Consider the following 23,988-nt stretch of genomic DNA (forward strand, 5'->3'; position numbering starts at 1 on the left):
ATATCATGTAAGGATCCAAAAGTAAGGCACAGAAATAGAGACTCTGGGCTCCTTTTTCCTTATTGTTGAACTGTGTGAATATATAACCTTTTCTAATGAAGAGGGAATGTTAGATGACTCAAAAGAGATGTTAAAGATGCATGTGAGTAGAAAAAGGTGATATTTCTACATTAATATATTTACTTGGTTATTATTAATTCTCATTATTCAATATTAGAAAACCATAAATTTATACATTGGTGTGATCTTAAATGTGTATAACTAAGTTAACCTAAATGTTATAACTAAAAATTTGAGATTGAACAAAAACCTCGACTTGTAGGGAGTGATCTTCATTGGAAAGCTTGCGTTTGCCGTTCTCCATGTGACAGTGATGACCATATCTGGTGCGTGGGCATGCCCTTTCTGTATCCTTATTTCTGGACTACCCATGACGTGTCCAGGATTTTCCTGGTGGAAAGATCTGTTTTGAACACATTTCTCGGTCCACTTTCCTACTCATTTGAGATTAAAAGCTTCAGGATCAGAGGGTCTCCTGGCAGGCAGAACCAGTTGAGGTTTGTATATTTTTGAAAATGCCCCAGTGATCTTGAACTCCTACCCTTTCCCAGGCCACACTGCTGTTGAGAACCACTGACACACACTAGGGAAGAAATTGTGCTTCTTTAATTCATTTCACACCCTCTTTTTACTGAGAGATAAGCAAAGCAGGTCAATTTACTCTAAAATTAATACCATGAAAACTGCCAGTTCACCGTGACAGAGTATTTCAAATCACCACTAATGTTCTGCAGCAGGAACGGCAAATGGAATTTATCACACATGCAAACTCTGACTGATTGATAGGAGTTAGCTGAAGCATGTTGATAAGCATCTTTTCAAATGTTGCCCTGGAAACAGTTTTATATCGAATCGAATCTAATTGGAATACAGTTTAACAGCACCCTTTCTGGAGTCCTGCTTCGACAACTCTGACGTGTGCAATATTGAACCTGTACCTTTCTCACTCTATGCCTCAGTTTTCACATTTGTAAAATGAGGAAGTAATAGTTCCTACACCTCACTGTATTATGTGAGATGTAAATGAGGTAAAACATCTATAGCACTTAGAAGCACAGACAGTGATTAAGAAATGTTAGCTATTACCACCAACACCACCACCACCACCACCAACATCATCATCATCATCATCATCATCATCATCACCATCACCACCACCACCACCACCACCACCACCACGATGTTAGTTTTAGCATGACATACTGACCTGGTAAAATAAGTCTACATAATAATTCCTTAAGAGAAGAAAAAGAAGAATTTCAGCTTTCTGAGATCACCACAACTCTCTATGTTCCAAAGTGTTTTCAAGTTGCAATTTCCAATGCATTATGATCTCTAAGTATGATTTTTTGGAGACGATAAAAGGGGAAAGCATAAATAGTTAAAATTCCATTCTGTTTGGATTCTAGTAGAAAATAATTGTCATTTGTCTTAAAATATTCTGGGCTTCTGACCCACCCTATCAGAAAAAAAAAAACCTATTTACAAAATATGGGGTGTGCAGTGCCAGGTCATAGGTCTGGCTCTGCTGTTTGACTAGCTAATGGTGGACAAATCACTTAACCTATCTTATCAAAGTCATCACCACTACCACCTTGGTTTATGCCATCATCTTTTCCTACTGTCTTGGACTCTGCAGGTCTTTTTGTTTCCCTTGCAGGAAACAGAGTGAGCATTTGAAAGCGACTACAAATTCTTCCATTTCCCTTTCTCTTCCTGAACAATTCAGTCCTGAAACTTACTTGATGGGGCTGAGCAAAGCTGATGTCTATGTTCGTGGAGGAAGGGAGGCAAAGTCACAGTGGCCCAGAGCAGGACATCAAAGCATTCACAAGACGATGAAGTAGACCCTTCAAAAAGTAGTCTGGAAAGGGAAGTCACAGCCCAAGCAGGGTGAAGAGAGTGCCTTAATGTGTGTGTGTGGCCGGACAGGGGGCATGGGGAAACAGAATCCTAGAGTGTAAAAATGCCTTGCACGGGTGTGGCCCAGCATAGGGTGCAAAAATCCAAGTTGGGTGAGGTACTTAGGAAAGAAGATGACAAGATCTATGCAACACTGGTTACAAATGGGATTGATCAAATAGGAAGCTATATGAAGGATACTTGGAACCTGTTTCTCATGGTCAGAAGGGAACTACAAAAAAGGAAAGAAGGAAAACTAGGGTGAACCCTTATGATGCTGTGTTTGAACTGGAGGCACTGGTATGAATTCTGTTTTTCATATATGTAATCAGACAAATAAATACAGATACAAAGATGTGTGTTTGTGATTCTACATAGATATATTCCCTATCTCTATCCACTCAGGTCTTAGAATCAGTGATACCTCAATAGCAGCAAACACATCTAATGCCAAGATATTGTATTCTACATACAATTTTTCCCACTAGAAGTAAGCAGGGCTTGTTGGAAAAAGTGCTGATTCCAGGGCTGGTGCAAGAGAAGGATAAGAAAAGCCTGGAATGTCTTGTTGTATGAGAAAGAATGATGGGAGCACGTCAAAAAGGAAAAAAAAAAAAGAAAAACCCACCTTGAAGACTGCCCTATTATTAGCCAATTTGGGGCAATTTGCATATAAAAATACACAGTGATAGTAATGGACCTACTGACTAACACAGAAAACCACACACACACACCCCAATTGGAAGTTAAACATACCATAAGGAATGGTATAATGACACAGTCTCAAAGTAGCTCTGCACAAAGTTTTTATTATCTGCAAAGGTACAGGAGTGATTTTACAGTGGAGAAGCTTAGCAGGCATCACCTTGGTCAACTGTTTAGAAGAGGACATCATCATTAATGGGACAAATAAAAATCCTGTGCTTCTTAACAGAGATCAACGAAAAGATCACAGCATCACTTGAACACTATTCCTGCCAAACACTGATAATTTAAATCTAATCACAGGGGAAAGTCAAACAAGTTGGTATGGGAGGTATTCTGCATAATAACTGGTCTCTACAGTGTCATGGTCATGAAAGTCAGGAAAGATGAAAGACTTGTTGAAGACTGAAGAAAAAATGTAACTAAATGCTGTCAATAACATTATAGAACAGGGGCAAAATCCGAGTGAGGTCTGAGCATTAGATGAAAGTCATGTTTCAATGTTGCTAGTTGTCTCATGGTTATGTAGGAGAGTGTCCTTGTTTGCAAGAAACATGCACCATCAGGAGTCATAAGTACAACTTACTTTCCAATGGTTCAAGGGAAAAAAAATTTTTTTGAGCTGTCCTTACAACTTTTCTGTAAATCAATTTAAGATTTAAAAAATACTGGGACACCTGGGTGGCTCAGCGGTTTGAGCATCTGCCTTTGGCTCAGGACGTGATCCCGGATTCCTGGGATCAAGTCCCGCATCGGGAACCTGCTTCTCCTCCCTCTGCCTATGTCTCTGTCTCTCTTTCTATGTCTCTCGTGTATAAATAAGTAAAATCTTTAAAATAAAAAAGGTTTAAAAAATACCAAACTTAAAAGCACACAGCACACCACATCATATGTCTTCCCTGGTTGGAACTTACCAGTGGCTCCCATGGCAACTAGAATAAAATGCAAGACCTCTGTGTTCTTATCCTGCTTGCTAGGTCCAGTCTTCACTGCCAGCCTCTACCCCTTAGTCTTCTGTACTGTAGCTACACTAGCTGTAACTAAGCTCCCGGAACATGCAGAACTCATTCCCATTTCAGAGTTTTGCAAGGGTTCTTCTTAGAACATTCATGTCCAGATCTTGAAATGATTGCCTCTTGTCAGCATTCAGCTGTCCTCTCAACACTCCCTTTTCAGAAAGGCCTTCTCATCCCTTCTTGGCAGTCTCTATCGATGATTTAATTTAAATTTATTCTTATCAAATTAATTTGTTAATTTGACATTAGCATAGTCATTTATTGATTTTATTTTCCTTTATTTTCAATACCCCCCACCTAGACTGTAATCACCTTTCAGGATAGGGGCTTTGTCGGTCTCCATCCCTGCAATTTCCCCACAGCCAAGTCCTTAGACAGAGAATGAGCTAATAACTTGGCTGATTGACAGTCTAGGCCTTAATTTCCTCATCTACAAAATGGGAATAAATTACTATCTATCTTATAGTATTATACATGGAATAATAAATGCAAATGATTAGCACAGTGCCTGGCACACAACAGTTACTAAATAAATCCAAAATATGCATATACAAGGGAAAGAACTAGTTTGGGTCTAGAACCTCTTTGAAAGTTGAATGGTGCTTTATAGGGTATCTCCCCCTAAATTTACAGCCTTATTGACTATGATTTAATAGAAAGAAGAATGCTTACTTTCCAAAGCCTAGATATATAACTAATCAAAATGCACTTTATTTAGTGATACGGCACTGTGCTAGAAGAAAAATCACTGGTTCTATTCTTTGTAGAAATATATATATATATATTTATATATATATATATATTATTTTTAGAAGTGCTAGTTAAATGATTCATACTTTAAATAATGTTTATGATACCATTATATATTCTCTAACATATTATTCTTTTATACTTTCTTCCTCCTACTTACCAAAATTTTTACTGACACAAGCTCTAGATTTATAAACATTAATTCATCTTCAAAAAATTTTTCTTCAAAGTAAGCATTATTTCTGCATGTTCATGGATAAAGAATAATTAATGTCTGATTAAGGTCACAAGTTAAGTAAAAGTGAATCAAAGCCCTCTCCAGGCTGCAGACTCCCAGTGTGTTATTGCTCTAAGCATAATCAAATATTTATTGAGTGCCCAGGCAGGGCCAGGAGTGAAAGAGATATGTAAGACAGACCCTTAGGACACATTTCTTATTAACAAAAAGTCTAAATTAAAAGGAAATTGAATCTATTTTGAGTTTCTATATGGGACAGCTATTTAAACCATTATATCTATGGTGGGTATAACTCCACAGACAAAACCATAAATCCACAAGGACACCATAAGTAGAATTTCTTAAATCCTGAGGAAATGACTAGAATTTTAAACCACTTCTTTCACTTATCCATTTGTTACTTTTTCTGTTGCAGTTAAGACAGTGGGGGGAAAAATGTTCCTAGAGAAAGACACAGAGCTAACAATCTTCCTTTAGAAAATCATCTACAACAATGTTACACTGCCTCTGTTTTTCTACAGTCTTCCATTGTCTTCTCCCTCCTTCCAGCCTCACCCACCACAAGCATACACAAGCCTTATTCATCAAGACTCTAGGTTTATGTGTTCTTTTTTCAAATCAGTACATGTTAAGGTACAACGCATTCCCTAAGCAAATTTCATGGGTAAAAATTTTGGAAGTAATACAAATTTTTCACTTCACCTTCAAATATTGCCTGATTAATTTTCCTGGTAACAGTTAAGATGAGCTAGTCAGCGTTCAGGGTTGTGTTCATGATAGACGTGTTCGTGTTTGTGGATTCCTCCCCCCCCAAAAAAAAAAGTGACTAAAACATGCGTTTTTTGGTCACAAATATAAAGATGTGTTGATCTTTGAGTTGATTTGAAATACTTTACCTCTAGCTCTTTTTGTTAGTATGTTTCTTACTGTTTCATATTAGATTTGATATAGCTTCAAAAGCTATACTATACAACTAGATAAAACAGTAGTAGATAAAGGAATGACTACAAAGGGGAAATAAGAGTAGGGAAAAATCATGGTCAAAGCCAGGTGTGAGGCTGACACAAAGGACACACATACTTGCCCGGCAGGTCTAGATCTGAATTGAAGCTCTTAATAGCCTAGGAACTAATGTAAAAAGTGGGATGGGATCAGGTATAAAAGCTGATGTGTACATGCTGGAAAAAAGCTAATGGCTCAGGAGAAATTAGATCCTATTGCTGGTGCTGAGACATAAATGAAACTTTTCTCAAGAGTCCTCATAAATGAAAAATAAAATGTAGTCAGTGCTGTTGATGCTTATCATAAAGGGATTTACGGTTCTCCTCCTTAAAATGTCCTTCATTATAAATCAATATCATAATACCAAGTACAGTTTAGTTTAAATAATCCTATAAAGTCCGAAACACAACTTTTTGATAGTCTGTACAATTTCAGATACATGTTAAAGTATCTATTCAATTTCCTAGAGTGACTAGCGGGGGTCAGTCAGAGTGTCCACTTTTCAGTCCAAGTTAATTGCTGCTTCTTCTTTTTTTAATATATTTTTTTGACAATGTGAAGGTCTAAGAAGAGAAATTACAGCTACCACTTACACTTTGCTCCAGAAGAATGAAACATCCAATATATACTTCCAAAAAAAAAGTTTTTTTTTAAATATTGTTTATAGAAATATTTACAATCTAACACTAGAGTTAGACACTGAGTTAAGAGTTTTCAGATGCAAAAGAAAAACCCTTTCAGATGCCGATTTAACAACACTCTAAGGAAGATACTCCCCATGACTGTTATAGTTGAGGAAATTAAAGCAAGGAAAATGTAAGTAACTTGCCTAAAACTACAAAGGCACACAATCCTGTGGTTGAAATCACATGCAACTCTGCAATTGCATTTGAAACCTTGTATGAAATACTTAGCAGGGAGTGCTCTACTTAAAATGCCAGGAGCATAAAAATAAATGTTAGAGGGGAAAATTAATATAGTAAAATTTCAAATGGAGATCCCAAGCTCAAAAGATTCTTAGTCATAGGGTAGACATGACTTTTTAGCATTGAATCAAATATCCATTAGCCTCTTTTAAAGTTTATATAAGGGGATCCCTGGGTGGCGAAGCGGTTTGGCGCCTGCCTTTGGCCCAGGGCGCGATCCTGGAGACCCGGGATCGAGTCCCACATCAGGCTCCCGGTGCATGGAGCCTGCTTCTCCCTCTGCCTGTGTCTCTGCCTCTCTCTCTCTCTCTCTCTGTGACTATCATAAATAAATTTTTTTTAAAAAATTAACGTTATATAAACAGAAGTACATGTTTTGTTTTTTGCCCCCACCACTCAAGCCAATGCCCTGAATGAGAGGCCTGCCAATAAAGGTACAGAGGGAGAGGAATTCTAAGCACTGCCAGGGACTTTGTTCTGGAAGGAGAAGCTGCTGAAGGCCATTTTAATTACAGCCTCCCCCATTCTCTCATCCCTAAATCCTACCCAGCTGTGGTATACTATTCTAATATGTGCTACACTGTGTATTTGTGGCACATATGTATTAGTTGTTTACCCAGAATCCATTCCCCACTTCCCTTCTTACTACCTGAAAGAGCCCTAGTTTTTTTCTGGTGTTTGCAGCAGGGAGCATATTGTTAGCTTCTGTAAGTCCATTCTGATGGTCACATTCCCACTCCAAGTAACTGACTTGATCATGGAGTTTTCACAACTCTGGCTAGTGAGAAACAAGGAACAGTCTGCTTGGATGCCTTCTAGAATAAATGGATAAAAGAAAATAGACAAGAAAAAAGTCCCTTTTCCTTCCACCAGATAGTGTCACATCCTTTACCACTGGATGAGAGTGGTATATGTAAATTGTGTACCTGTGTGTATGTGAGAGACACACACAAAGATGTAAACAGACAAAAAAGAAGCAGAGAGAGGAAACCAGATACTAATAAATGAGGCATACAGAAAGGAATAAACGTGTAAAACGTCAGGGGAGAGAGATAAGACAATAAATAACCAAGAAAAGGTAGAGGTGACCTCTGCTCCCCCACCACACACAAAAAAAGTTATGTCAATACTTTCATTTCCTAGAAGCTTAGAGGAAAGCCAATCCTGCTTTGTGAAGCATTTAGTACACTATCAAGAACATCTGAAGATTAATAGCCACTATTTGAGGCCAAGAGTAAAATACTAGTTCAAAAATAGCAAGTCATACAGAGCGAAGACCAGCTTGAATAAATTTGGTATCTGTTTGCATCTACTGAATGTGGCTATATGCAAATCCAGATCATAATGATCTTATGAAAATGTATTTTTTTTTTTGCTCACATAAATATACTGCTAAACAGCTATGGCATTCTATCTAGATCCAACTCTCAGATTCTATGCACATATTGCTAAATGTCAAATGTATTCATATTCATTTATATTTGAATGCTGCTTTGAGTGGAAAACTATAAATCATCCATTCAAAAATAAAAACAAAAATAAAATGGATATGCAGCATTATTTAGCACCACAGATGAACCTTATTTATCTTGCAGTTAAGCAGAGAAGTGAATAAGCATTTTCAAACAGAAGCTCTGACTCTGAAAACTTAATAACTAAACTGCAAAAACCACAAGTTTCTTCAAATATCTGAGTTTTCCTCATAATCTCAGTTATTGTTATACTTTTAGCTCCACAGTCAGAAATTCTCTTACTTTGACTGAACAGCATCTATTTCATTGAGTATCTTTCCTGGAACACATAAGACAACTCTCAATTTCTCTTGAAATACTTTATTATCTACACTTATCTTAATTATTCTGTATCAAGCTGTTTTTATAAATGCCTCATAAGTGGAGAAGTGGTTAAAAAAGTTGAATGACTCTAAATAAATCTGTTGAGTTCATTTTGTTGGTTCCATCACTTACCACCAGCCAAAGCTATATAAATTCCCTTTCTTCCTCTTCACCTGCTATTCCTTCTCTGGTTTTTAATATTGGAATATGTTATGGCTCAGTCCCAGGATCTCTTTTTTCTCATCCGTTGGTGACCTCAACAAATCTCATGGCTTTAAATACTACCTGCTAACAACTCCGAAATATGTATCTTCAGCTGGATCCCTGAGCTGACCTCTAGATTTTTATATGTAACTCTATACTCAAAATCTTCATTTGGGTATCTGATAGGCACATCAACTTTAAATGTTCAAATACGATTTCTTCATCTTCCCCATTAAGCCTGTCCCTTCTAAAGTTTTCCCCATTTCAATTTAAACCAACTCTTACCTTCCAGTTGCTCAGTCAAAAACCTTGGTATCATCCTTGCCCACTCGTAATCCACAGATGTCCAGATAGCAAACAGCTCTGCCTTTGAAATCTACTTGGAATCTGACCACTTCACACCACTTCCACCTTGCTCCAAGCTGTTGTGTCTCAGGGGGACTATAAGAGCTAGTCTTCAGTGCTGGTGTTCTTCTATTCCATGCCACATACACATCAACCCTCGTCTTACCCAAGCACAGTGATTACTTCATAACTTACTTCTAATCATGTTATTTCTCTGGTCAACTATTCTCTTCCTATTTCACTGAGACCAGGGGTCTCACAATCTGACCCCGCTGGCCCCATTTTGTACAACTTCTTTCACTTGCTCATTCCATTCCAGCAACACTAGTGTCCAGGCTTCTCCTGAAAAGCGCAGGCCTATTTACTCTTTGCACTTCTTGACTCTACCTGAAATGCTCTTCTCCAAAATATTCATATAGTTCAAGACATCGCCTCTTTCAGGTTTTAGTTGATCACCTTCTTGATAAGACCTTCCCTGACCCCCAGTTTTAAATTTCACTGCTCCCAAACACTCCCTCTTCTCCACACTTATCATTATATGACAATCAATTTAAATTTTAATAGATTGTTTCCTATTGTCTCCATCCACTAGAATGAGGTCGGCTTTCTTGACTGCTATCTCTCCAATGCTTGCAATAGTGTCTCTCTTATAGCAGATACTCAACAAGATTTGTTGACAGGTTTCGCTGAATACCTCTACCTCAAAGGTCATCCTATCATGACATAAAGTTGCATATCTCTAACTTTCTCCTCCATTTTATGTGCTATAGTTCAGTTTATAGAGCTACTACCTGTCCCCTTAACAAGCTAGATGTTTAGAGTCACTAACAACTTGAAGCACTGGCTTCCCTTCATTTTTTAACTGTTATTCTATCTTCCACCTACCTCTCTCTCAAATTTACTTCCTTGTTACTACCCTACTACCTCTTCAGTTCAAGCTCTCACTGGATCCACACCCAAAGGATAAAACCCATATTCCTCATCCTGACAAATGACAAGGCTCTCTTCCTATCTGACTGTAACCTACCTTTACAGCCACATCTCCTCATCTCCCCTATACCTACTCTCTGTACATGTACATCAGCCTAGTTTTCTCAGTTTAGCATGCTTTTTGAACCTTTACTACCTTTCATAATACTGACTGTACCTGAAATATGCTTCCTGCTCTTGATGGAACAAGTCTCAAGCCATTTTACAGGAGCCATCTCAAATATTACTTCTATAAAATCATCAAAATAACAGCAGCTAACGGCCACTGAGTGCTTCCTAGGAATTTACTCACATTGTATCATTTAATCCTTAAACAAATCTATTAGAAAGGTACTAATAACTTCCCCCAAATCATACATGATAAAACAAGGCTCAAAAAAGTTAGGAAACATATACTAGGTCACAGACTTAAGCAGATGAACTAGGATTGGATCGTAGGTCTATCTAATCCTAAAGCCTAAATGTCAAAACTCTAAATAAACAGCTGAACTGACCTTCAAATGGGTATTCTGAAAGTCTTTACTGAGTTTAGATCATTTTAAAATGATTGATTTTATTGTTGTGAGATAAGAACTACAAACGACAAACTCCAAGAAACTGACACTTTGCAACTATTTAGATAATAAAGAATTCACTCTAGAAACACTGTTTTAACCTGCAGGAAAACACATAATTTTTGTAGGCATATTTGTGTGATGAGAAAAAGTAACAGAAACACCATTACTGACAATTTACAGCATTTACAAAATTACAGGCAAGCTAACAGACCGGAACCTTGTTTTTGTATACCACAGAGCCCACATAAAGGTTGCCTGATATGTCTGAAAGGACCTCTGGAATGTTACATCTCTGCTAATCTCCACCCAATAATTATAACTCTCCTAGTTTTTGCCTGTCTTGCTAAAGCTTCATCTCACAGACCTTTTCATTATGAGTTGCTTTGCTGGGTTTGCATATAGCAACCCACCCAAAGGTGACTTTGATGGAGCCTCTAAAGGCAGCCCCGGCAGGTCTCCATAGAAATGGCCCCAGGGCTGTCTCCAAAGTGGCCCTGCTTGAGTTGCCATGGTAAACAACCAGGCTAGACTGCTATATTCAGTTCTCTGCCAGGGTCGTCATGGTGACTGCAAAGGATGGCTCCTTAGAAGGACCTCACAAGGGCGCGTTTCCATGGTGACCCTATCCTGCATATTTCTAAGCAACTTCCCTCCGGTTGTTCTGTGACCAATCATGGCAGGTTCAGTTTGAGAGTAACCCTGGAAGGTTTCTCCCAAAGACATCATCATAACATAGGGATTTGAAAGTGAGGTCTGTAAACACATAAACTGCCTGAAAATGTAAATGTTACCATTCATAAATCATTAAATTAGTCCCTATACGTTTTAGGAAGGATCTGTTTTGATGGGTAACAAAAAAAAAAAAAAAAAACACATACACAAAAAACCCACATTTGCAACGTCTGTTAAATGTGTCTGTTTCAAATCTTAATTTAAAATATCTTACAGAGTATAATGCAGATAATTAAAGTTTCAAATTTCTCCAATCTTACAACATAGCAGATAACTAGGTAAAAAATACTTTATAGTGGATATGACACATACACATAAAATGAAATCATAAATACAGATGGATCATTAGGTTATAATGAGATATCAAGGAAATTTTTATAGAGCAAAAGACAAAATATTTGCAAGTCAAATGAAAAAAAATGTGTTTTTTTAGTTGAGTTGGGAAAGCCTAGCCATATTTGGGCCCAAGCTATTTTTTCCTGTATTTTTGTGGTTGGAACAATCTCAATTACTCTTCCTTTCAATTTAAAATATGAATATAAACCATTCTGAACAGATGCTTGGTTTTTAAGCCATTTAACTATTCTCTTGAAACTTTAAAATACTGTACTTTATCTAGTATTTAGTTAAGGGCAAATTTCATCTAATTGCTAATTTCAATATCTTTAAAAATTACTTAACAAATAAAAAGAATCCACAGTTCAAAAATACATATAATTTCTGTACATGCATTAACTCTCTTTTGTTTTTTCCAAGTGACTCTTCAAATTTATACACACACACACACACACACACATTCCTTATAGTGAAGAAAAGGTTAACCCTGGGTTTCCTCTTTTTATTCTCCATCTTGAGGTAAGATGAAGATAAATCAAACATGATTTCCTCCCTGAGCATTAGTTCCTCTGGTTTTACATTTTCCATTATTTTCTCTCTCAGATGCCATTCTCCTATTCTATCTACTGCAGTCCACCACTGCCCATGCACCTTCCATGCAGGAGAAAGAACTTGGGTTTGCAAAAATAGTCAAGGAAGATGAGGATAATAAACATTCACTTCATTCACTTTTTGGTGAAGTCTCAATGTTTTAGATAAAGTCTGAATTTGTAGAGATGTCTCGTTTTAAACCTTCAGTATGTTTTTGTGAATCAGAGCAATTACTGCAATTTTCATACACTCATTTATTTATTCACTAAATACTTATTGAGTGGCTACCATATATCAGGCACTGTTTTAGGGGCTAAAAACACTTCAGGAATCAAATAAAAAAAAATCCCTGCCCTTTAAGTGCTTAGATTATGGACCAGGAGAGAGAGAAAGATAGTACAAAAAAAAGCAGTAAGTACAAAATCGTATCTCTAGTTAGAAAATGATTAAAGCCAGGGAGAAAATTAAAGCAAGGAAGACGGAGGCTGTTGCCAAGCCAGGATGGGATTTTAACAGTAGGATTAATGGGGGGTTTCAAGAACTCCCCAGGCACCTGCCATAAGCATACTCAATATCGTACTCAGTACTAAACAAAATCCTTACATTAAAAAAAGATCACAGAGAAATCAACAGAAGTTCACCAAAGTAATACTCAATTTTTCCCATTTTGATACTTGCGGCACAGTCTGTGGAAGGCAACTGATACCATGACCCCTCATCCTACTTCTGCTTCAAGAACTATATGAACTTGAGCAAGTTACTCCACCTTCAAAACCTCTTTCTCAATTTTAAACCGAGAATAATAACTCCAAGCTGAAAACAGTACTCTGAAGATATGCAAAGATAATAAAATGCTAAAATACTGTGGGTGATACCATAATGTCTGGAATTAACACAAGAACACTACAGGAAAAGAAGTGAAGAGAGAGACAGATGAAGAAAGGTGGTCAAATGTTGGAAATTAATGAAGCCCAGCAATGGCTATATGAGTGAGTTCATCATATCACTTTTTATGTTTGAAATTTCCCGTAAAAATCTACTGCAAGGAAAGATGAAACTTGAAAGCAAAGATACTTCCTTTATAAAAGTGTTTACAAGAATTAGAAAAAAGTGTACAGAAACATTGACTTCTTTTGTATAAACACCTTATAAAATGAGCAAAAGGTGGATTTATCTACTAACCTTCTGGAACAATGCTAGGTACTTTCCATACCTTCTTCTAAAACTCTAATTAAAAAAAAAAAAAATTACGGGGATTCCTGGGAGGCTCAGCAGTTTAGTGCCTGCCTTTTGCCCAGGGTGTGATCCTGGAGTCCTGGGATCGAGTCCCGCATCAGGCTCCCTGCATGGAGCCTGCTTATCCCTCTGCCTGTGTCTCTGCCTTTCTCTCTCTCTCATGAATAAATAAATAAAATCTTTAAAATAAATAATTAATTAATTAAAAAATACTTCCTACTTTACATATCAAAAGAAACAATATAAGAAGGAAAGTAGAAAAGTATCACTGTTAAGCCTGCAGACTCACTGGGTACTCAATGTCTAATAGATTTTTAGAAGACAGTTTAGTATCATTTGCTGAATCCTTAAAAATAAGCATGTTAATAAAAATTTCAGACAATGAATTCTCTATTATTATATCAAGAAACTTAAAAACTTACCAGATCAGTATCTGCCTTTTTATATGTCAAAGCTTCCACTTTGGAATCCAGTTCGGCTTGTATTTGGTCTCTCCTTTTCATAACACCCTTCATATCAAAACACAAGGATGGAATGGGTTGTACTTAGGTTTAATAATATTTGTATGACAAAAATATACATTTTAGAATATAAATAGCCTATCTTCCCCAAGTCATCAGTCCTTTGGGAGATACAATGACTTAAAGAAATTTTTTAATCTCTAAAAGCTAAACTGAAAGCAAGTATTTAAGAGATTTTTTTTTTTCATAAATCTTTTATTCATTTTCCCGATGCACATCTTACTAGTTTAGGTGTTTTATGTACAACTCTTGATGGAGCACTCTAGACATACATTGTTCTTCAAAAAGAGCAAAACCAAAACAAATAAACAAACAAAAAAAAAAAATCAGTGAGAGCACTGAAAATATATGGTAGGGTGTAAAGTGGTTGCAGTTCGGAGGTCATACAGGCCACTCAACCACCTAAAAATGTCTATAATAACTGGCAGTTACCCAATTCTAAAGGCATAGTTAATTGAGTTAATTATAGCAGGGAATCAGAAAAGTGAAGTGTGTACTTATATTTTAGACTTTGTTTTAGCTTAAAATATATCAATATTAATCAATTAGCCATGCTTTTGAGGAGAAATCATAGCCTCTTCTCTGAGAGGAGTTCCATCTTGTTTTCTTAAATAACCATGATTTCATGTTTCAGTGTCCTTAAACTTTAAAACACCCCTGTGAAGGAATTTGAATGCAGAATTCACCTTCATCTTTTATAATGTTTGCCAGTCTTTTACAATGTCTTTCCCTTAGTGACTCACTTTTCTTCCAAGACCTGCTACCAAGGCTTCATAGACAAAAGGACTCTTTTTATATGTACACATCTTCTACTGGTTTTCACAATACTAATTTAAACAATAAAATCATGATAACGAACACAAGTGGCCTTAACAGGTTAAGGAAAAAATAAGGTAAGTTCTAGGTAAGTAAACAATTCAACCAGGAAGAGTAGAAGTGAAGGACATAAAAGAGCCTTAATGAGCCACAGGTCTTTGAGGGGTTTTCAGAGGAAAGGAAGAACCTACCTATAAATCAGCCGAATGGAGACCAGATAACATGGCTATAGTATTCGGGAACTGAGAGGCATTAAGATAAAAAAAAAAAAGCATCCTAAAAATTACTCAGTCTAGTTTTGTGCCTGGTGGAATCACTCTTAAAATACTCCAAAGAGATGAACATTTCTCCTATTTTCAAAGAACTCAATAGAAAATTCAACTAATTATCACAGATCTTTCACATTTACTTCAATGTTTCATTGCCATTAATATCAGGGACCCCTTCTTTCTCTAACGCAAATGACAAATACTACAATTGTGTCTCATTGATTTAAGGTGTATTTCCATAAATATGAAGTATTATGCTTCACGTGAGTAGAATAGTTTAAGTAAGAGTTGGCTTCAGAAGACAACTAGTAAAATTACACAAATTTAATCATTTTGTCAAGGCATACATTTTTCATTATTTTAGCTCACAAATAAAGAAAATCTTCCAACATAAAGCAGAACCAGAAGTGCAATATAAATACTACTATTAATGCCCTAAGAGTCTACAACATAATATAATCAAATGAGAACCTACAAAATAATTCTTTCTGGTGGCAATTATAATTTTTCCATACGTATAATGACACATGACTTAAATTACATAATTTTCATCTTGACGTAATAAAGAGAAAAACACACCTTAATTAAGAGAGAAGAATATACTATTTTTAATTATACAAATCAGATCTCTTTGAAGAGCCACACGGGGGGAGGGGGGGTATCAATAATGAAATGTAGCCAAGGAAATTGATGGAGACGAGGAGACTCCTCCACTGTGAAACACTAGAAGCCTCTGGGAAGCAAGAAGGGTCTGTTTATAGAAGAACCCAATAAAGGTAAGTAACAGCAGCAACCTGAAATATCTACAAAATATTGAATAACTGGGAAAGAAAAGGCTAACTGTGATAAATGCAAAAGGGACAGACCTCATGCTGAAAGGCTAAGAGAGTTTTCCTTACCAAGGCAGAAGCAAAATTAAAAAAAAAAAAAAAGAAATCCGTCTAAACCAAGAGTACAGGAAAACAGACAAGGCTCCAATTACAATCGGCAGAAGAAATGGACTCTCTCTGAATGTAAGCAGACTCCTTCCCCCACTGCCATGCTACAACACCAGAACCCTGAGGGCATCAGTTTGTGCTAGCTGCTCTGAGCAGAGGATAATGGAAAGAAAAACATTAGCTCTGCAGTTAGCATTGCTAAATCCCAAATATCTGGAAACCTTAACTTGAACTGAGGAGGTTAAATGCAAAACTTTGATATAAGAGGAATAAAAGCCTTTGTAAATAGTGAAAGAAAAACATTTTAACTTGAAGGATTTCTTTTTAGGAGTGCCCAGAAAACAGAACAAACATCAAGATCCTTCTCAAGTACTTTGTACATCATGGTACTAAATAAATTGCTAAATCAAATGTGCCTAGAAGTAGGTAACCAACTCTTTCATGAAAGGAAATTTCTAAAGCACTAAAAATTTTTAAAATACAATTTTAAAAGCTTAGAAAAACGAATCATGTTGTCTTTGTAAATCTTGACTGAGGATGTTTCAAATGTCTGTGTTATACGTCACTGGTGCTATGTCTTTTATTCACATATTCTTCTACTCATTAATTCATTTATATAGTGAACAAATATTTATGGAGCATCTGTATGCAAAGCATTCTGCTAGGACAGGAGAATAGTGGTGAAAAAAAAAAACAGAAATAGAAACAGCCTTTGTAAAACTTATGAACAGGTCAGGGACTAAGGTAAAAGTATAATGAAGCATTCTTACCATTAACATTTCACTATAAAGTACATACTCATGTACTACAGGAAGCAGGGCCTCTGAGAGTCCAGACATCCGCTTCTCAGTGGCCTTACAACATTTGTCAATGCAGCTGGCAACCCCCTTTAGAGTATCAACCAGATCTTCTTCTGATGCTGACCACAGAACGTGAATCGGGCCATATTCTTTCATTTCATCAGAATATTCTATAAACAAAAATTAAGTTCTTCAATTTATAGAAGTTTTACAAATCCCTATATTAAAGACAGTAAGGAAGTTTTACAAATCCCTTTATTAAAGACCTTATTTTTCTTACTGTGCTTATGTTCTTCTAAATGAACATAAGTAGATGGATATCATCTTTGATTAAACTGAATAGTCATTCTAATCTACTAAGATCAGTTCTCGAATGACTACTGTCCAAGAATAATCAGTATATTATAATCATAATCATATCATATAATAATAATAATAATCATAATAATGATTATATCATTAATATCATATATCATATCATAATATCATATCATATCATAATATCATATCATATCATATATCATATCATAATAATAATTTTTATGACTACTGTATAAAAATATGTATCATATCACTGTATATCATCTCACTGTATATGATAATTTTTATGACTACTGTATAAAAATATGTATCATATCACTGTATATCATATCACTGTATATGATATGTATCATATCATATCATAATATCATATCATATCATAATATCATATCATATCATAATATCATATCATATCATAATCATAATAATTTTTATGACTACTGTATAATAAAAAAAAAAAGCATCGCTTTTCATTTCTGAAAGTATCCTGGATTGAAATATAAATTATACAGGACCACCATATCTATCATGGGCCTCTGCCTATCAAATAAACTACACCTCAGTGTCTCATAGACAGTATTACCTAAACAAACTAATCTTCTTTTGAATACATATCCTAACAGTAAGTTTAACAGTAAGTTTTTCCAGTGATCTAAGCAAAAAGTCTGGTTATCATCCTATACACAAACTTTGCAGAGCCATTCGATCACCAAATCTAATATTTCTTAATGTCTATCTATCCATCCACCCATCCATCCATCCATCCATCCATCCATCCATCCATCCATCCACCTATCTGTTCTTGCTTCAACTGTTGTCAGCTCATGAGCATCTGTAACTTTAGAAATTAGAAATTAGAAAGTTCTCAATGATCAGTTTCTACATTGTCTCTCCAAGTCCAACTCTTGAGATTCTCTCCCAAAGATATTTTAATTCAGCCAAAATAATTATTCATTCATGAATATCTCATGATTTCTCCTCAAATATTACACATATCCCTTTGCCTTGCCCACTGTCATTTCTACCATCTGACAAACTACTTCTAAACTTTTAAATCCTGCCACAAATAAATTCCTTCAGTTCTGTTTCAGAAAATTCGTAGATGCTTTGTCCTCAATGAGCCGATCATAATTTTATACTTCTATTAAAGCCTATAATAATTTTATGCTTGTAATATCCCATTCTATCATAATTGCTTGTATAAATCTTATGTTCCTAGGCCATATGCTCCTTAAAACAGGGGCTGAGTTCATTATTTTCTTTCATCTCAAAGCCTGATACATACTGTGTTCAATAAATATTTTCAATTAGTGAAAGAATGAATGAACAACAAAAGATTATTCAGTGCTTGATAAGCCATTAATTCAAAAATTTGGAGTCCATTTTAAAATCTGAGTATTTTTACATTTTTCCCTTTATATTATCATCTTTCAATGATAGCTTTTTATGGTAGAGAATGTATAAGCAGTAAGTGATTTTTTTTGTCTAGTATCCATTAAATACAATGAAATTCCCTATATTTTATCATTTTACTGCTCATTAGGATTAGATGAAATATGTCATATTACTCTGAATTAAATCATTAAAATATCAAAAGTTTGATCAAGTGAACTGAAAAATATTTTTAAGAATTTAAAAATAATGAAAATATTAGCTGTCACTGAATAAAGTTATTAGGCCTCATGACCACTAGAGCCTTTGCAATTGCACCCTCCTGATCTAGGCCTATCCTTTGTTTTAAATAATGGCCATACTACACTAATATTTCTGGCAAAGAAAAATGTTCTCCTTTATCTCTTTTTCTCAAATTTTGTATACATCAGTGTGTATCATACCTCTGCAACATTTATGTTTATAGAGAGAGCTTCCCTAAAATTCTCCACTGTGCTTATACAGCACTCAGATCACATTTGTAAGCAAACACTTAATGAGTTGCACTGTGATCTATTAATATACCTGTTTCCCCAACTAGACTCACTGAGCTCAAGGACAGGTACCATTCTATTCCTCCTTTAACCTCCAGCACAGAGAAGCAGCGCAGCATGTTGTCAATACAAATATGGCAAATAAACGGAATACAAAATAAAACAAGATCAAAGAAAAAACTTGAATAATTTTTTTTAAGATTTTATTTATTTATTTGAGAGAGAGAGTGAGTTCGAGCAGGGGGAGGGGCAGAGAGGGAGGGCGAGGCAGACTGCCTGCTGAGCAGGAAGCTAGACCCAGCTGGATCGTAGGGCCCTGAGACCATGACCTGAGCTGAAGGCAGACACTTAACCAACTGAGCCAGCCAGGCATCCCAAAACTTGAATAAAAAAATTTTAAGAAGAGAAACCCTAGCTATGATCACCAAAGTCTCATGATTTGAGTATGAATAAAATGCCCTATATAGCTTAGGGTCTGAAGGCTACAAAAGACAACACTCATCATTTTGAATAGAATTTGACAAGTGGGCTTCACATTGGAAAGACTAAGAAATCCCTCAAGTTTGGGTCAGTGGCAATCACTCCCTGAAAATTAGAACTCAAATTTATAAAGTCTACCATAAAATCCAGTTTTCCCTCTGAAAAATTCAGAAATTTTAGAGTATACCAATGATTTAAAAACTGTTCCCTAAAAAAAATAAATAAAAATTGTTCCCTCGCACCAGCAAATGTGAAGCAGCATATTGATATTACACAAAACTCCTACATCTCAAGAGTTTCCAGGGGCTTCTCTGACTTGCTATCTCACTTAACTAGGTATCAAGAATATACTTAACAGAATTGGAATCATGGAACCCAGTTAAAACAATTAGCCTCTTGAGATTAAGAAAAAGACAAATGGTAAATAACAAGGACAGACCATGAAGTCTTTATTTTTTTTTTTCAGACCACGAAGTCTTAAAAAAATTATTAAACTACATTTAGTTACCACAATGACATCATCAAGTATCAATGCGCGGGGAAAAAAAAGATAAAGGGAAATGTACACTCAGCTATAACAATTTCTTGTTTTTTTAATAACCAATTGATTATTGTTAAAGCAAATTTTCCTACCACCAAATGATATGTTAACTCATTGATTTTTTTCAATCATTGAACAGATTTTAGTTGAGTACCTACTATGTGTGAACTACATGAAGATACCAGAAATAAAACAAATCTTTTCCCTTTTGGTCCTGATAGAATTTACTGTTTAATGGGGGATCAAAAAAAAACTAAAAAATAAGCCATCAATGTAGATACTTAAAGTAGTTCATCTCTCAAACCAATTTATAATAGAAGGTAATAAATAAATTGACTTGACTTAGCCCTTATTTTTAATATAGTTAAATGCAATTAGAAAATTACCAAAAAGTCATTATGGAACCAGAAAAAAAATCATCATGGAATAAAATGTAACTTATAAACCAAAACAAAAAAAAGAAAACTTAAAAAGGAAATGGTGACTGAAAATAGGAAGAGGGACCTAATTTCCAGTATATAAATCTCTGCCATGCTGGGACAGGCCTAATGCAGAGTACTAGGTCCAAAAATAGTACCAGAAAATGTGGAAACCCTATTTTCTGAAACATCACTTGATTTTTTTTTTATTTAGATTTTTATTTATTTGAGAGAGAGAGAGCAAGAGAGCACAAGTGGGGAGGGAGGAAGAAGGAAGAGGAGGTGGAGGGAGAGAGAGAAGCAGACTCCCCGCTGAGCAGGGAGCCCGAAACAGGGAGCCCGAAGTGGGGCTTGATCCCAGGACCCTGGGATCACGACCTGAGCCAAAGGCAGACGCTTAACCCAATAAGCCACCCAGACACCCCCACTTCTTTGATTTTAGGCTATGATCCATGTTATACATTTGAGACCAACTTTATACAACTCTTCTCAAAATCTGAAGCTCAGGGCTTGAGTTGCCACTAATAGTTATTTAAATGAGAACAAGAAGAGCTAGTGATTAACTAAAGCAAAAGGGAACTGACCATAACTACCTTCAAAATCATATAGAAAAAAAAAAGAAAAAATCATACAGAAATAAAAAATTTTCTCAATAGGTCTGGTCAAAAGCCATACTTGAAGGTGAAATTATGTGGTTCCTCATGTAAGGAGCTTAGAAGTCACTGCTCAATGTTAACAAGGAAAATGCTGAATAGACTGAAAAATAACTTCTCTTGATTCTCTAAGACAGAAAAGGCCACAAGACAAACCACTGCTCTCAAGATTGGAAAGACAGATGAAAACAGGAGTCGTGGGTTACCGGGTATATGCTAAAGACCAAAAGAAACCACCTCTAGCCACCCACTGCTGAGGTAGGGAGACTGGAACTGTAATTGGGGAACTGCTGGAGGCTCAGTGTTGACATCTTTAAGAGTTACAAACTTCAGGAGGACCCAGTCATGGGGGGCCCCCTCCACAATATTGTTGAGATTTACTCCGAGGAGCTCAACTAGGTTCCCATAGTAAATACTGAATAAAAATTACTCCTGCTTCTTGCAGAGGGAAATGAATCATCTTTAAATAGCCAGAGCACTCTGTTCTTTTTTTTTTTCTTGTATTTATTTTTCTTTTATTTTTATTATTTATTTATTTATATTTGCACTTTATTCATTTATCTATCTATTAATTTATTTATTTTTGGACTCCATTCTTCTTAACAAAGGCCTGCCCTCAGAGAAAACTAGTTAACCAGAGCATAACCTGCTCAGGGATCATCAGAGCCTACCTGACCTGGAGCAAGGGAAATACTCAACTCTAGTCCACTCTGGCCATTCTGTCCCAACTAAGTAGGGAGGGAGAAACTCTTGTGCAGTTCTCATTCCAGAGGCACTGGCTCACTAAAAGATTAAGACTTAATCACAAAATTATAGAACCGCTCAGGTGTAACAATTTTTTCTGTATTTAAAACTATAGAGTTTTTTCTCCTCTGCAATATCTTACCACGTTACTAAAGGCAGGTTTATAGCAGTTCCTTTTACCCGGGATCATGTCTGACTATTAAGAAAAAATCACAAGGCATAATAAAAAGCAAAAAAGATAATTTAAAGAGACAGAGCAAGCATCATAATCAGACATGGCAGGGACCTTGAAATGATCAGACCCGGAATTTAAGCAACAATGATTAATATGCTAAGGGCTCTAATAGATAAAATAAATGGGATGCAAGAACAGATGTGGATAGTAAGCAGAGACACAGAAATCTCTGAGAAAGAACCAAATCAGAGAAAGAACCAAAAAGAAATACTAACTTAACACTGCTTTACTACACTAGCAAATGTGAAGAACCATCAGAAATTGAACAACTTTGTAATCACATTCCAGTGATTCTACATACCCCTTTCTTCCTTGTAAATTCTCTGAGATATTTTATCTATCAAATTTATTTTCTGGCTGAATATTTCAATAAAGTTATTCATTTCCATGAACTCCTCTGGGCGGCTTTTCACCCCTCTCATTGACATTGCAACAGCTCTGACTGTCTGCCCCATCCTGCTGAGTAATCCAGGCCCTTGCTTCTTGTGCGAAGAGAGTTCCTAGAAACAAACAGACAAACAAATGAAATATTTGTGGCAAAGCAAATATTCCAATATTCCCAACAAAAGGAAATCCAATTGGAAGGATAAAGATTATAAAAATGTTTCATGTACTTTTTTAATGTAGTTTGAAGCAGGTGAGTTATATTAGGGTACAGTTCTTTCTCTAAGTGTGTCTTCTTGATAATATTCCTTTTCAAAGTACTCATGTCAAACATATATACATGTTTCCTCTCAACATGGATCTTTTAAAGAACAAGGTTTAACAGAGGAGATCATGCTTAAGGAGATATTGGAGAAGATAAGAGGATACTATGAGATGCAATCTATATTTTATAACAGGGATTTAATGGGAAAATGATTGAGAGAAGATTTCTCAGGGTCTAAACTACTCCTTAAAAAAAAAAAAAGGAAAATTTCATTAATTCTTTAGTTATAATAATAGCTAACATATACGGAGAGCTTAGTATGTTCCAGGTACTATACTCCCACTTTTTAATATAGAACTCACAATAAACACTATCAGGTAGGTTCTATTATTATCCTCATTTTACAGAAGAAAATACAAGCATAGGAAGGTTAAGGAGCTTGCTCAAAGTCCAAGAGCAATTAAGTGGTAGATAAGATTCAGTCTGACTCCAGAGGCTTCACTGCTAAGCACTAACTAGCTTTGTCTTCATAATATTTCTACAGTAGTTTGTAAGTATATACTCCCTGAGCACAGCTCTTTAATCAACTGAAGTGGGTAAACTATGACACTACCTCTACTGGCTGGCTGCCTGTAGAGAAAGATTTTTAAGAATATATGTAGTGAGTGCTGTTTCATAGTTAACCTGAGAGGGAGGGCTACCAACTTGCAAAATAGAAGAACTGAAATAAAAGGATACATCACACAAAAGTAATCCTTTAGAAGTATGGCATATTAAAAAAGAACACCAAGAAGGCTAAGGGATTCTGGTGATGGCTATAACACTTGCTGAAACATAGGTTTAGGATCAAATAACCGTTGACCAAATAAAAGGTTACCCACAAGAAAAAAAATCTATAAATAATAATGCTGACTACCAAATCTACAGATAAAAATAGTATTATGTATTATTTTCCCAAATATTAAATACTATCTTTATCCAGATTTTCCTTCTGAAGGCCTTACACAAAATAATACATATAAAGTAAACTTGTTTATCTCCAGTATGATTTTTTGTGCATATAACAACAGATGTCACCTTTGACCAGGTAACACATACATCTATCCAGGAATGCTAAAGCATCACTTGATAGAGTAAACATTATCAAAAAGCACAAGTCACAAATGGCAAGCTATTATGGCAGATATGACTACAGAGAATGTTTCTGAAAACTTCTAAGGTTCTGGAGTCAGGCCACAAATTCATTTCACGT

The 23,988-nt window shown here is 35.8% G+C and overlaps 1 protein-coding gene across 4 annotated transcripts in view; it reads right to left on the bottom strand.

Annotated features, from left to right (window-relative positions):
* SNX7 (sorting nexin 7) overlaps positions 1-23,988 on the bottom strand; it is a 94,338-nt gene that overhangs the window by 39,808 nt on the left and 30,542 nt on the right. For all 4 annotated transcript variants that reach the window (XR_005986838.1, XM_041749112.1, XM_041749111.1 and 1 more), the window contains exons 5-7: positions 22,389-22,587; positions 16,740-16,939; positions 13,848-13,934 (exon numbers count right to left, since the gene is read on the bottom strand). Coding sequence is in view for 3 of the 4 variants with exons in the window: in XM_041749112.1 (XP_041605046.1) it covers positions 13,848-13,934; positions 16,740-16,939; positions 22,389-22,587 (486 nt within the window). In the remaining variant the exon portion in view is untranslated. The remainder of the gene's footprint in view (positions 1-13,847; positions 13,935-16,739; positions 16,940-22,388; positions 22,588-23,988) is intronic.

The sequence above is a fragment of the Vulpes lagopus genome, chromosome 3 (genome assembly GCF_018345385.1).
Source record: "Vulpes lagopus strain Blue_001 chromosome 3, ASM1834538v1, whole genome shotgun sequence".
Taxonomy (NCBI): Eukaryota; Metazoa; Chordata; class Mammalia; order Carnivora; family Canidae; genus Vulpes; species Vulpes lagopus.